The 15,526-nt window shown below is 35.1% G+C and overlaps 1 protein-coding gene across 1 annotated transcript; it reads right to left on the bottom strand.

The window, feature by feature from the left end:
* Positions 1-13,264: 13,264 nt before the first annotated feature.
* LOC107190793 (protein odd-skipped) lies at positions 13,265-14,656 on the bottom strand. The gene is made up of 2 exons (XM_015579677.1): positions 14,102-14,656; positions 13,265-13,619 (listed from the first exon to the last, which is right to left on the bottom strand). The coding sequence occupies exons 1-2, from the start codon at positions 14,602-14,604 to the stop codon at positions 13,265-13,267; spliced, it is 858 nt and encodes a 285-aa protein (XP_015435163.1). The 5' UTR covers positions 14,605-14,656.
* Between the last annotated feature and the right edge of the window lie 870 nt (positions 14,657-15,526).

The following is a 15,526-nucleotide window of genomic DNA, read 5'->3' as shown; positions in this document are numbered from 1 at the left end:
AAAAACATTACCGTAGATGAACAGTTAGTTCCGTATCGTGGGCGATGTCCGTTTCGTCAGTATATTCCATCCAAGCCGGCGAAATATGGCATCAAAATTTGGGTGCTATGCGACTCAAAAAGCTGGTATGCATACAACACACAAATTTATGTTGGTCGGAATCGTAATGCCACTCCTGAACGCAATCTCGGACGGCGTGTTGTTTTGGATTTGGTGGAAGGACTTTCTGACAGAAATGGGAACGTGTGACAACTTTTTCACTTCGTATGAATTGGCAGAAGATTTGCATAAGAATCGCATGACTATTTTGGGAACAATAAGGAAAAATAGGACTGAAATTCCTTCAGTTCTACTCGACATGCGTCAAAAGCCAATTTATCATACAGAAGTTGTATATGAACATAAATTGCAAGCAGTTATGTTGTCATATGTTCCTCGCCATAAATAAGAATAGTGAACAGAAGAAACCTAACATCATTGAAGACTACAACAAAACCAAGAGTGGAGTTGATACTATGGATCAAATGGTGGCTACGTACACATGCAAACGAAAAGTCAATCGGTGGCCAATGGCAGTATTTTGTAACATGCTTGATGTTAGTGCGTTGAATGCATTCGTGACGTTCATTGCATTGTTCCCGAATTGGAAAAATTCTAAAACGAACCATAATATTCGTCGTCGCCTTTTTATCGAGGAGCTTGGATTGAATCTCGTTGAAAAACAGATCACTAAACGTAAAAAACAACCTCAAAGTAATGATGCTTCCAGTGTTATTCAAAGAATTCGGGAGATTCGCCATTTACCAAGTACATCAAAACGAGGCCGATGCTACATCTGCACATATAAAAATAACAAAAATCTTTTTGCTACACGCTGTGAAAAGTGTAGAAATTTCATTTGTGCTGAACATAATTTCAATTTATGCGAAAAATGTACAAATAATTGACAAAAGTTAAAAATTCAATTTTTTTTTCTAATATATGTAATATTCTAATTTTAATTTCATTCTAAATCTACCTTTATGAAGTTCAAATGTATTAATATGATAGTAAACAATATAATAAACATAAAAAATCACAAAACATAAATGGTTGTTAATTTTTTTAGCTTTTTTACAATTAAAAATATATGTGTATGCGCGCGCATACAATGGGACCGATTAGATGTATTTCTCGAGGGACCGATGAGGGTTAAAAACTCACTTTTTCTTATTCTTTTATGCCTTTTTTGCAATACTATGAAATGAAATAAATCTTGCTGGACTTTACAGTTGAAATGATATACTATAGTAAGAAAATTGTTTCAGATAAGGAAATATAATAAAAATTTTCTAAGGTGCTGTGAACCTTGGATATTTTTAAAGTAGAATAAAAGAAAAAATCAATGATTTATATATACAAAATGTTATGATTAAGAATTATATTATTTGCACCAAGGCATACAAAACTTATATTTAATCTAACTTAATACATTTGTTAAAAAGGTTCGTTAAAAACAAGTTCGAAAGAAAATAATTATTAATAATGCATAAAATATACATAAATAATTATTTACGTTAAAATTACTTACTTTTATGCAAAGTGAAGTTATTAAACTGCCAAAATCACTTTTCTTACATTTTGGAGTAATATCAAGCCAGCAACCGTTAAATTAGCACCAACGCACACTTTCGATGTCACTTCTTCGAAGACTAAAACGTAACTGACCCTCGAGCCCTTACTGTTTGACGCTATAAGAAATACGTTCACCTGTAAATACTCAATACTTGAAAGTTTTTCTTGTACACATTGAAACCAGTTTGCCTACTGCAGGTTAAGGGTGTACATCAGGTAATTTGATCTCTTTCTTTAAATCTTTGTCGTTGTTTTTTATTAAAAGATTCCAACATACGTATTTTCCCTTCCTCTGTAAATTTTAATAATTTCTCATCAAATAATTCGATAAATTTGCAAAAAGGTTAACACATTACATACCAGATAGCACATGACGCCTTGAAGACGCCCATTTTACGGCTACTTCAGGTCTACGGCGCCTTTAATCCGTCTTCAAGGCGTCATTGGGCGTCCTGTAATATCTGGATGTAAATCGCAAGTCTTCTTATTTTAATATTCTGTTTCATTTATACATTGATGATTCACAAAATTAAAGTGATTCATTTCAGTAGTTATATATACTCTTACGTTTTTTTAGGAAAAATTTGTAGTAATTTGTATGTACGTACCATTATTTTTATTTTGAAACAATCATAAGTGTTCAATGAGATTTCAAAAATAGAAACTACAGGTTCATTTAGAGACACTTATTATTAACTTAAAAGTATTGATAGCTGAAAAACTGTTGAGAATTTCATTATAATTTCAAAATTATGTAATCAGGAAAATCAAAGTTAACGCGTTGTGCACGTATTACGGGAAAATTTATTTTACTGCTCTGTTTTACGTATACATTGATGATTCAGTAAATTGAGGTGGTTCGTTTTGGTAGTTAACTTATAGGTATTGTGAACCAAATCATGTCATACTTTGGAAACTAAAAACAGGGAAAATAATAGTAATATTATTGTTTCTTGAATTGATGAATAGAATTCCCTACGTAATGTTATAATAAGTATCGGCTTCTATGTTGAAGAATTACCTGACACGTTTGAACCCTTAGCTAGTGAAGTAATGTCTGAGGAATCCAATGAATATTTTTGGAATATCTTATTTTTATTCAATAGTTACTTAAAAAGATGCTTGGCTATTTCGATGTTTTCTTAAATAAGAATGCAACAAAACTAGTTGTCCAATAAGATTTTTATAATAAGTAATAAGATTTCTACCTCACCAGTTGAGGGTTAAACACAGAAAATCCTTTCTTTCGGACAGTGAACCGACTCCAATAATTGTGAGAGCGCAGTAAAACCGCTACCACTTCCGAATGACCCGAAATTTCGATTCCTTTTTCTCGCGTCGTTTGCTCTTCTCGATTTTTCTCTTTCATTAACGGCAGCCACCCTTAGCCGCATCATGGCTGTCTCGGCGCATTTTGGCTGGGAATTTCTTCGCCGTTGAAGAAACCGAACCAATCAGAAACACCATGAACGAACAGTTTCCAGTAACTTGCCAACCGCAAAACTGAAATCACCGAAAATGAAGAATCCATGATTTTTCTTATTTTGGAGAACGAAGTTAAGGGAGAGTATTGACCTGGCCAACAAGGATCTTCGTGAAACATAATGTTTTTTCTGTTTCGTTTTGTTCAGGATTTTCATTAGGGTTTCACAATGAATATCATTAAATCTTGAAGTATAAAAAAATCATGTGGAACTAACATTAAAGTTCCACTTTGTTATTGAAAGTTTATCTTACAGAAGAGTTAGTATACAGTCAATATTGCGATTAAGATAAATATACAAATTAATTATTCTAGTAATAAAATATTTATTTAGAATTCATTACGCAATAAATACTTCGCAAAATAAAATCATTATTCATTTTATTTCAATCTATACTGTACACTTATAAATATATATAAATTTAGTTATTATGATAAAATTAGTCTTTTTAATATGAATCCGTTTTCCTTTCGTATACCTTCTTATACTTTCTCATTTTAGCAAATACCATGGATAATTAACAACACATTATGATTGATAATTAATAACAGAAATAATAAATAACACTGTTTATAAAATTATTTATAATAGCTGTACATATTTTACAAATTTGAATAAAAACTGTCATTACTTTCTCATCGATACGCGATATAAACAGATTTAATGCACAAATTGTCAGTAATAAGTAGAGCCGACATATTCTTAAATATAAATACATTCAGAAACTGTATTCATTAAATTTTAATATTTCTGTATTCGTATAGCTGTTTCATTAAATAATACGAAGGATACCTACGTTACGCAGAATCCTTCGAACATATGCGACCGTCAGTGTTTGACCCTTAAAAGATAACTACAAAAATCTTTTCATAGATGATACAAGCGATACCGAATGAGACATTACAGAACGAGCTGTCGCGGCAGATTGTCATTAATATCGTTATACATACAGGCTCGTCGCTCGTGTTTAGATCAATCGATCACAGGAAGTGATAAACACTGCCGCGCATCAGTGGGCGTATCCCAAATGGAATTGCAATCTGTCGTGTAATATTCTAAGTGTAATGGAATTGCATATCATTTTTTAATATCAGATTATTATGTAATAATTATTAATATTAGTACAAAGTGAAAGATGCAATTCCAAAAACATTATCAGTGAAAAATATGTACCTGTAACCACTAAGATCAGAAATAACTTCATTCTTTTGAATTTAAATCCCGTATTAAAGTTAACATTTAATGCAACAGATTGTCTAGTGCTCGGATTTCTTTTTAAACTATTTACTAAAATCTAAAGGTTATTGTAGTTATCAAAACCGGCCTTTATATTTAAAATTAATTTAATCATTTAAAGGATCAAACATCATAATTATAATAATATTATGACATTAGACTTATTTTAAAAATCTTTTACTTAGAAATTGTATAAATAAAATCGGATTCGGAAAGTTAGAAAGTGTTTATAAATATTAGTGATTCAATTAAAATAAAATTACCACAGTAATCCATAAAGAAATCATTATAAATAAAACCATCGAATTCATTGAAATAATTTCACAATAAAGTAATCATTTTCCAATAATTCTATTTACAGAATACCCATCTTTAATCATAATCTCATATACAGATTATTAAATTCCAAATTATTCGTTAATAAATATCCCAGAATAAAATTGTAGTTTTACGTGAAGTGCAGGATTCTATCCATTATATTTAATTAGCATATATACTTACTTTTAATTTTGATTGCAAATTACGTCCCATTAAATTTATGAATTCATTATTTTATTTAAAAAATTCGGTTTTTATTGAAATATCGGAAAATAAAACTTTTGGCGACTTCAAACTGAAGAACTCTCTTCAATTTTATTTCAATAATATTCACACCTAAGGTTAACCATACCTACAAATTTTACGTCCTTTTAAATTTTCCAATTTATCATTTCATGTAAAAAATCCGAAAGCTTAATTTCCATTAAAACATTCAAAAACTCAAATACAGGCGGTCTTAAACCAAAAGAATGTCCTCAATTTTATTTGAGAACAGGGTAAAAAATACTCCTAGGAACAAATTATAAGAAAAACAATTCAACTTTAATTAGGTACACTTTTCTACAGTTTGGATAGTTATATTTCGAAGCAGTTTTTTCCGAGTGTTCGCAATGCTATTGAGAACGTTTTAATCATCCGTGGAAGAGATGAATTAATTTGTAAATTTTTTATATGAACTTTAGAAAAATGCTTTTTGTCTTCGACCCTTATTTTTTATGAATTGCTCTGATACTAAAAAATAAGCTAATATTTCTAATTACAATCAATTAATTTCTAGAGCAGAAACTGACGAATAAAACAAAAAAAAGAACTTGAAATTTTGTTGAGTGGTTCTAGAAAAAAGTGTACCTAAAGTTACAAAAACATAGTTTGACAGGACAACGTTTCAACCTTGATGTGTATTTACCTTTGCATACGTCATCAGGCTTCTGAAAATTGAAATTCACTTACTTCCACTCACTAAATATTCTTGAAAGTCTTGAAATGTTCCGGAAGATCTTTAATTTGATCAAAAATTAAAACCCGAAGATCAGTTTTTAATTGTTTCACTTTTACCCTGCCCCCTTAAATAGTTTTCACATGTTCATCTTGATTACAAATTACTTCATTGTGAAATTTTCTATAAAAAAAAAAGAAATACAATCACGAACAACCGAAGTTGTAGGCGGTTAAATCGGATTTTTTAAAAACTGAAGATATTCACTTACTTCCACTCACAAAATATTCTTGAAAGTCTTGAAATATTCCGGAAGATCTTTTACTTTGATCGAAAATTAAAACCCGAAGATCAATTTTTAATTGTTTCACTTTTACTCTGCCCCCTTAAATAGTTTTCACATGTTCATCTTGATTACAAATTACTTCATTGTGAAATTTTCTATAAAAAAAAAGAAATACAATCACGAACAACCGAAGTTGTAGGCGGTTAAATTGGATTTTTTAAAAACTGAAGATATTCACTTACTTCCACTCACTAAATATTCTTGAAAGTCTTGAAATATTCCGGAAGATCTTTACTTTGATAAAAAATTAAAACCCGAAGATCAATTTTTAATTGTTTCACTTTTACCCTGTCCCCTTAAACAGTATTCACATGTTCATCTTCATTGCAAATTACTTCATTCTAAAATTTTCTATAAAGAAAAAGAAATACAATATCGAACGACCGAAGTTGTAGGCGATCCTGAGCCGCAAGACTGTCCTCGATTTAGGAAAACAATTAGTCTTTCTTCGTGGGACAAGTCACAGAGAGCTTGCCACGATACCAAGAACTGTAACGTTATGATTATTGTAATTAAATCGTCCCTACGGGCATTGGTAAAGGGTAGAGAGAAGGGCTCGTCCACCCGCTCCGTTATTTTCTTTCCTCGTCTAAATGTGTCTCGAGCTTCTCGTCCCTCCTGTTCCATCCTCCCACCGTGCTTCGGCTACCTGCATCACCGATGTATCTCCTTGTATCCTTTTCTCCCGATGGAATCTTATCGAGGATTTCGAGAAGGCGGCAATTATTCTTCACACCCCCTCGATGATTGCCGTCCGATAAATCGTCGCGATTGTGAAATTGCGGAAAAGGAGCAATCAGCGAAGCAGCATCTACGAAATCACTACTCCCGAACGGAGAAACAGTAATCTGTTTTTGATTCGTTTTAGAAATCCATGTCATAATTCACGGTCAACGTTATAATTATTCCTTCTCGATCTCTTTCTCGTCGTAACTATTTTCTAGGTTTCGATTTAATTTAGAGAAGTTATTATATTCATTGTTACGTTATTGTTTTATGGATAAAAGATGTATAATGTTTAACCCTTGTGCATGGTTCAATAAATTACCAATCCTTAAGTTAAACTTGGTCAAAGCTAAGATCAAATTAACCCTGTTACGGTCTTAGGGTTTATTTAGATCCAATCACGTTTTCGTTCCTTTAGCGCTGTTACGATTTTAGAATTCTTTGATTTAATGTTAATTTTGTCTCTTTAGAAATATTTAGATTTGCGAAATGTTGATGGGAATTGTTACTGATCTCTCTGAGTAAACCTGGACTGTAAAACGCACCAGGGTTGAGGAAGCATACTTGCCATGACCATTTACCGTTATGTACATTATGTAAACTAGTGCTGTTAAATTGATTTACAAGTTTCTGTGATAAAGAATATATCATAATTAAGAATTAAAGTCAAAATGGTCAAAATTAAAAGTCAAAATTAAAGGTTAAATGTAATATTTCTTTTCTTGTTTACCTGGTGAAATTATATACACTTGCTATTTTAAGAAACTATGTCATGAAAATGTAAAGTTTCATAAATTATTACAGGTGACATGAATCGGAGAGAGAAAGTACATGTAAATAGAAAATTCTGTTAACACATCATTCACACAAAATTCTATTAATACGCCATCGTACCAAAGACTGAATCACATTAACATTAACGTCGTTAAACAGTAAATTGCATGTAACGTTAATCGATTTAAACTATAATTCTATCTTATTACTATAGACTGCAGATTTTATGCATTTATGGAATATCTGATCGCCTAAAATTCAATATAATAAAGTGTTTTAGACAATTTATTCAGATTTTCTTTTTATTTTGGATCTACAAGAAACTTTGATAGGTTAAATAAATTTTCCTTTGTATTCAGTTTCGAGAAATTAATTCATAAAATTCTATATTTACCTAAACATCCGCAATCTACTTATTACATGTATAGCGTTTATTCACTATTTAATTTTATTTTATTCCGTATAAGAATGTGTGCCCATGTAAAAAAGTTTATAAATAAATAACTTACAATTTTTTTAACCAAATTTACAAAACTTAATAACATTGAAAACATAACGTGGTAGTATGCTTAATTTAACAAATATGTAAAATGATCTGTAATAAAATTAGAAGAATATTTTTTAAAAATGTGAAATTGCAATGCACATATTAATATTACCACACTGTGTATGTTACATAAGCTAATAAGTAAAAAACAGATAAAATTACTGAACCGTGAAAGTATGACGATGTTTTTAAGGTTTTATTGTTTCAATATTCCTAAATATATTCATTACTTCTTTATAAAGATATTTACATAAACTTTATGAAGCAGTTTAAAAGTATAAATTATATGGCATTTGCTAGATAAGATTTAATATTGAATCAATTGATATTACATATTAATATATTACATATCAATTCGTTCAATATTAAAGAAAAACATGTATATGTATAACCGTGCGATTAAAAAGGCTACGTACAATAATATTCGTAAAGTTTGCCACGAGTTCATAGTGCATCTATAAATAATTTAATCCTTTATTCATATTAAAATCAAAATCTTGGCAGCACTGTATTTTCCACAAGTTTGACCTAATCAGTCAATCCTCTCAGTTTATATTACTTAACTACCAATACTTCTTAAAAGAGATTCCAACCAACAGCTAAAGGATCAGTTTCCAGATAGACTAAATAGATTAAGCGTGTAAATGATAAAGAATAATAAATTTAGTACGTAAAACAACATTTTTATAAGTACAATCATAGAAAATTTCGCGTTGAAGGCGACACATTCGTATCAATCCCATTCTGTGTATTTTTTCTGTACCCCCTAATCTATAAAATTTTGCTAAAATTTTACGTGTGACCGGCGATATTAGTGATACAAAATCAGAGTAAATATTCTGTGTAACAAGGCCAATAATATTCGAATAAGTTACTATTCCAGGGTGTGAAATATAACTTCTTAAGAGAAAGGTACAGATTGGCCAGGGACATCAAGGCTTACTTGAACAAAACAGAAGACACCATAAAAGTTTTCATTCATCAACAACGCATATTTAAAAAAAGTACCCAGTAACCAACTAAATTGTATTACCCTATATTGTAAGCATTCCTTACATTATACATATACATATTTGTAATTACGGGACTTATGTAAATAATTCGTAATTGTAGTCGCTAAAACAAATTTTTTTTAAATATTCGAACGTCAAAAAGAATATCGTTATCTAGAAAATAATCAGTCAATAAACGTACGCGCTTAAAAACGAGATTTCACGTTTCCGGTCCCCAACGTGTTAATCCATTATGTTAAGATGGCCGTATCCAAACTTCTTTTATTGACACAAAATCGAACAGAAAACGAAAATATGAATCAATCCGTGCCCAGAACGAACGCAAGCGACACAACAATCAGCTCAGGCCGCCGCGCTGATGAAAAAGCGTATAGGTCAGTTCGGGTTGTTTGCTCGGTTTTTCATTATGCTTTATTGTCGCGCGAGGGGCGCAGGAAATTAATTAAAGTTAAACAGGACTAACTGCACGGCAAGCAGGTTAACTGCTGGCCATTGTTGGGGAAACGTGATCGTCCAACGAGTGGAACTCGACGGTAACAGGCCCGCGCAATAAACGACCACCGCTGAAAGGAGATCGAAAAGGGATGCGCGGAGGGTCGTTTACCCCCACAGAATTAATTCCTAGAAGGACGCGGCGAAGCTTTTCACTGCCAGCGTAATTATTGTATTTTGGGTCCTTTAAAATGAGAATTCTAGTGTTTTTCGGTATATGGACATATTGTTCGGAAAAATGTGGATATTGAATGCTCGAGTTTGGGGAAAATTTGGAGTGGAAGTTATGGTTAGAATAACTCGAAGTGGGAACACATTTGAAATTATTTTTAATTAATGTATTTTTGAAGCAATGAAATGAGCATTTCAGTGTTTTTCAGTATATGGACATATTGTCCGTAAAATGTGGATACTAAATGTTTCAGTTTTAGAAAAATTTCGATTGAATGTTATTATATAGAGTAACTCAAAGTAAGAACACGTTTGAAATTATTGTTAGGAACCTACTGAATTTTTATACGACAACTACATTATCTTTCACGAAAATGTGAGCAATTTTGAATGGTTAAAATATAAAAGACAATATTTAATTGGAGGTTCCTTGTAATTTAGGTGTGAACACAATTTTTTATATGGAATGTAGTGACTACCCAACAATAAATTTCTCAATATTAGTGTAAAAATTATTCCCACCGAAAGTTGTCATCAGAATGTTATTTTAGAATTATAAAGGTATTAGAAATTTTAACACAAGTTAAATGCAATGAAGCTGTTATTTAATTTTTGTTTACATTCGTTTCAGAAAATGGAATAAACTTTAAAATGTAGCATTATGAGTTATTTAATATAAATACCACGAAATTTGGATTTCTAACCTTTACAAGTACGTTAACGTATTTGGTAAATTTTAATAAAACCAGCAAGTAGTGTCACTCAGTTATGATATTAATAATTAATTGAAAATGAGTGATGATCAGGATTGTCAATTACTACAATTGACTACTTAGCTTTATAAATTCAGTCGACTCTATCCTAAAACTTGTTTAGTATATATATTCAAGTAACTAAATTCTCATTATTTTAAATTATCGTGCTTTTTATCACAATAATAGGTTATTTTCTCGAAAAAGCATTACTAAATTAATTTCACCGCAAAAAATTGAAATAAAGTAGACTAGAAGTTAATTTAAGGTAAAAATTGATAATTTGATGATAACTTTAGAATAAACATTGTACGTAGAAATATATTAGAAACCAATTAGTTAAAAAACACGTGTACATGAACAAATGATTGAAGACGGCGTGGAGTTGAATTTTAAGAATATTGGTAGGCAACTCTGATATAATTGATTAAATGAAAGTGAAAATTTTGCAGTGTTCTTTGCAATAAGGTGTTTGAGAATGTATTTGTAATTAATTTAAAATTTCATATTCGTATGAAATAAAAACCTTAGCACTGAACAAAAACTATACTAATACTGTATGGTTTATTAACTAGCAGTAAAAGACTGCAATATACTGTAAACTGGTCAGATAACAAGAAAATAATAGGCAAGGATAATAAAGTAATCAACCGACATATTAGTTTGAATTAATTTCTATTTCCAATCAATAACAACAATATTTAAATATATATTATAATAGACTAGGCTGTCATTATCCTCCCGTTTCACCCTTTTTTTGGCATGACTACGCGCTAACACACTCATCCATCGGCTTCCAGACGCTCAAACACACGATCACACAACACGCTAATTACTTAATCGGAACACAGACGCGTATTCTTACACATTAACAGCAGAACGATCGAACGAAACAAAAAAGAAAGATACGACGCGCCTACGAGAGAACCTTCAACGATAGAGAAAAATGATTATCTACAACAAACACGTAGAATTCACACTCTTGGATATGGAGCTGCGTTAAAAACCATCGGACATGGAAACCTTAAGGAAAAAAACAAACGAACTAACTTACATCAAATTAATGCAAATCATTACAATAATTTCATACACCGTTCTTTCCTATAATTTGAAAAAACATTTCAAATTCATTATCTTCTTTTTTCAGAAACTTTACCAACTGATTCGAATCTTCCGTGAATTCGAAATGAATTCCTCCACAAAAGTAACTAAAAACAAAAACCCGTCTTGATAATCCTTTCCGTCCAAAAGTTTCCAAAAGCAGCGTCACGCGCAGCGTCCCATCCACAACAGCCTCGAAACTAATGGTAACGCGTGAAATTACCGAGAACCGGAGAACGAAAGCTCTACCGTCAAATAAGAGCCACAAACAGGTCGGCCCCGTGTAACGACCTAGACGCGACACCTTCCACGAGTATCAGGTATAAACTATTCGTATGTACAAGACGTGGGTGGTCCACGGGCTCGCAGGACCTTTCCTAGATTAAAAGAGGGAGAGAAAAAAAAAAAGATCTTTGGGACTATTTACAGGTCACTGGTGAGAGACGCGACGAGAGGGCACACGGGTGTGCCCAGGCTAGGTAACCACCAGAAGGTGTCCCTCGGCCTGCCCTCGCTTATCTGATCCGGAATTCCTAATTTTTCGGGAAAATACGGGGGAGACCAGGGTGGTACACGGACAGGAAACTCGATTTACGTCTCGATAAACGAAAACACCTTGCGGCTTCCTGGGATAGATCATTGTCTGGGCCTGAGAGTGACCAATTATTTTGACGCCTTTGGGAGATACAGAGACGCCTCGTTATTCACGAGACACGGAGGACGCGCGAACGTTTCGGACCCCTACAACTTAAGGGGTTTGCTTCCCTATTTCTCGACGTATCGGCCAGAGATTCTACTCAACCCATTGGAACCTGTACAGTTTTTTAAAACACGAACTGTTTAAACGAATCGATGCTGCGTAATGAGTCAAGAGATTGATGTAATTGACCCTGGGGCTGAAGGGTTTGCTTCTCTTTTTATCGATTTACCGAGATTGTTCTGAACCCTCTGCAGTCAGTTTTGTACCACACGAGCACTCTAAACGAGTTGATGCCATATAATCGGTCGAAAGATTGATGTAATTGACTGTGGAGTTTGTATTCCGATCCCCTATTGAACCTAGAGACTAATTAGCTACTATAGTTCTAATGGATAATGAATATTGAAACAAGAATTGAAAGTGTATTTTGACCTGACCAGAGAAGGTTGAGTTAGAATCGTCTATACTTCCAATGAAATTTGCCCGAAACAGAAAATGTTTAACGCTCCTATAGGTGTGGTCGATTTTCTTTGTAACGATGAACGGTTTGTCCTGAATGCTCGGACAAGTTCGGGTGGACACGAAACGCAATTTTCGAGTAATGTAGCTTCTAACGATTTTACAGATAAATACAAGTACACGGCTATTTACATGTGACGAAAGTGAGGAAGACGCAGACAAGTTTTCCGTCGTTCTTCCTCACGACGTTAATGGGATCGAGCCAAATAACTTAAGCAAAACCATATTTACAATGTGACTATGATACACTTCGAGTCAGCGTGCTTCACTCGTCTCTAGTATCTAGTACAATCGATACCTAATTGTCATTCGTTCAAAGAGGCCTGAATAAACAATCTTCTGAAAAATCTAAAAAGAAGACAAAACTCCTGGTATCGTTTAGAGCTCATGTGTCTACAAAAAAGAAGAAAAATTCTATTGTCAATTAACTGGATCATGAGCAAGATCATCGAATGTCCAAATACGAACGAAGCACGCAGATCTGACACTTCTTAAAACGAATAAAGTCATAATGATCAGAAGAAAAAAAATTATTTAACGTCTCATAATGTCTTCTATACTGAAACCCAATTTAGGAGTGGTGGTGCTGGTTCTCTGAATCGGGATCAGACCGCTCACCCTATCCGCCATCTGCTTGACGGTCGTGGGGGCGGTGATTCTGGGCTCCGTTGTCACCGGTGCCTCGATCCTTAGATCCTGCGGCACGTCTGTGTGCGTGAGAAGGTGCGTCTTCAGGTTGCTCCTCTGATTAAAGCTTCTGGCGCAGACCGGACATTTGTGCGGCGACTCCTCCATATGGAGAATCTTGTGCACGGCCAAAGTCCTGCTCTGGCAGAATCCTTTTCCGCACTCGCTGCATTTAAATGGCTTCTCCTTGCTATGGATGTACCTAGAAAGGAAAAAATGATCGTTACTTTCACTGTTCCCCGTTTCAAAAGCAACGGAAACTTCTTGGACAGATCTGCTTTGTTAATCGACCACAGCCTTAATAAACGAGAATTATAAATGTCAGTTATCGAATTTCAAACTTCGAACGGCATTCGTCGAAAGATTGTTTATCTTGTTAACGACTGACGCATCGGTTGTAAAGAATATTGACCTTTCCGTAAATATCGGTCGACAATGGATTTCAGGAATTGTGACATCGAAGTAACAGTAGAAACTCTTTATCTCGGTTAAAAGATACGTGACAATTTTGCTAAAACACTGGAATGTCTGTTGAGAAATCGAAACACTGTCCTCCTTCGAGATCAATCGAATCGCACAAATTTACACGATTCCCAGAGAAACACTATAGAAACAAGTTCGAGGCTCGCGGGTCGACCAACCGACAGAAACATCCAAACTTTCACGTTCTTCGGCCGAACTCACCGATGATCACGAAGATGATCCTGCCTGCGGAACGCCTTTCCGCAGATGTCGCACGAGTACGGTCGCTCGTCGGTGTGCGTTCTCTCGTGAATCAGGAGATTGTAGCTCTTCGTGAACTGTCTGTTGCAGAACTTGCAGATAAATTGCTTCTTGGGCCTCTGGCCGGGCAGTCTCCTGGTGAGAAACGAGGCCGGGGGCGGCACCGGGAGCGCTGGATGCAGACCCTGATGGCCCTGATGGTGATAAGGATGCGAGGACGACGTCTGCGGGCAACAACCCCTGACGGCTAACAACGCCGCACCACGTAGCCAGTTATCGATAAACGCGGCCTGGTAACCGACGTTTTGTCCTGCGGTTGGCTGTTGTTGCACGAATCTTCCAGCCAGCTGTTGGGTGGACCTGATCCATCTGGACGACGTGATCGGTAGCTGTTGTTGTTGCATCGATCTGTCGAACGTGGGCGGTGTATGAGGGGGTGTCAGCGGCTCCATCTTCGTCTCCATCGGGTATACACAAAACGTGGACAAAGAAGATGGACGATACGCGCCAAGGTAACACACCGTTGCTTCAAAACTCAGAACTGTATCCTCACTGAGAAACGACGTCGAGTCGACTCGCGATCGGCAATGGAAACGGTCGTACGACGACTGTTTACAATGTTCATGTGTCCTAACGGAAAAGGACGACGGCACGGACGAAGGCAGAAGCTCGAGAATTGGTGAAAAAAAAATAAGATGACGTTGCCTCGAGAGTCGGCGCAGTACTAAATGCCAACAGGCAGTCGTCGAGGTTCCAGGGTCGCCGGTTACCTGGCGCCAAGGGGACACGGTGGCTCCTCCTACCGTGCCCTGAACGCTGGATACGCCGGTTGGCGGCTCGACTTCCACAGGGGCGGAGCTTCCGGGTCAGGGTGATCCCTCCGGGCGTCGCGACGCTCATCCACCGACGGACGTCCCTGCACACCCGCGCTTCTAAGCTTCCACCGCCGCGCCCGCGGAAAGGATCCCGCTTACCGGGCTTCGGGCGCCCGGTTTTCGCGCTGCTGGGGACGGCTGGAAATGCCATTTCCACGGGCTAACGAGAGCACCGTCCGTGATGGGGTGGAACGGGCGAGGGAAGGGTTGGCTGGAAGAAATTCTTGCATATTAGCCCCGCTAACCACGGTTGTCATACGAATTAATGAGTGGACTCCATTCACTTGGCGTTTTGTAGTTTAATTTATAGGATTTAGACGGGAATATAAGAACACGAGTATTGTAAGATTATAGTTATCGTTTTAGCTGCTGATACTGTTTTTAGGTTTACAGGCAATTTAAATGTAGGCAAAAATATTTGTTCACATTCCGTAAGCAAATTGGATCGTTTATGTCCGAACTTTAATTTGTTTAGTGTTTTAGGCTTTCGAGAAATCTGAAAAAATTCTGG

Source organism: Dufourea novaeangliae, unplaced genomic scaffold (assembly GCF_001272555.1).
Source record: "Dufourea novaeangliae isolate 0120121106 unplaced genomic scaffold, ASM127255v1 scaffold222, whole genome shotgun sequence".
Taxonomy (NCBI): Eukaryota; Metazoa; Arthropoda; class Insecta; order Hymenoptera; family Halictidae; genus Dufourea; species Dufourea novaeangliae.
This window is presented reverse-complemented; position numbering and strand designations above follow the sequence as displayed.

What these genes read in the sequence shown, in the direction of transcription:
- LOC107190793 (XM_015579677.1), bottom strand. Translation starts at nt 14,604, where the DNA reads ATGGAGACGAAGATGGAGCCGCTGACACCCCCTCATACACCGCCCACG. An exon ending in GATCATCTTCGTGATCATCG is followed by an intron (nt 13,620 to 14,101) that starts GTGAGTTCGGCC and finishes TTTCCTTTCTAG; the next exon opens with GTACATCCATAGCAAGGAGA.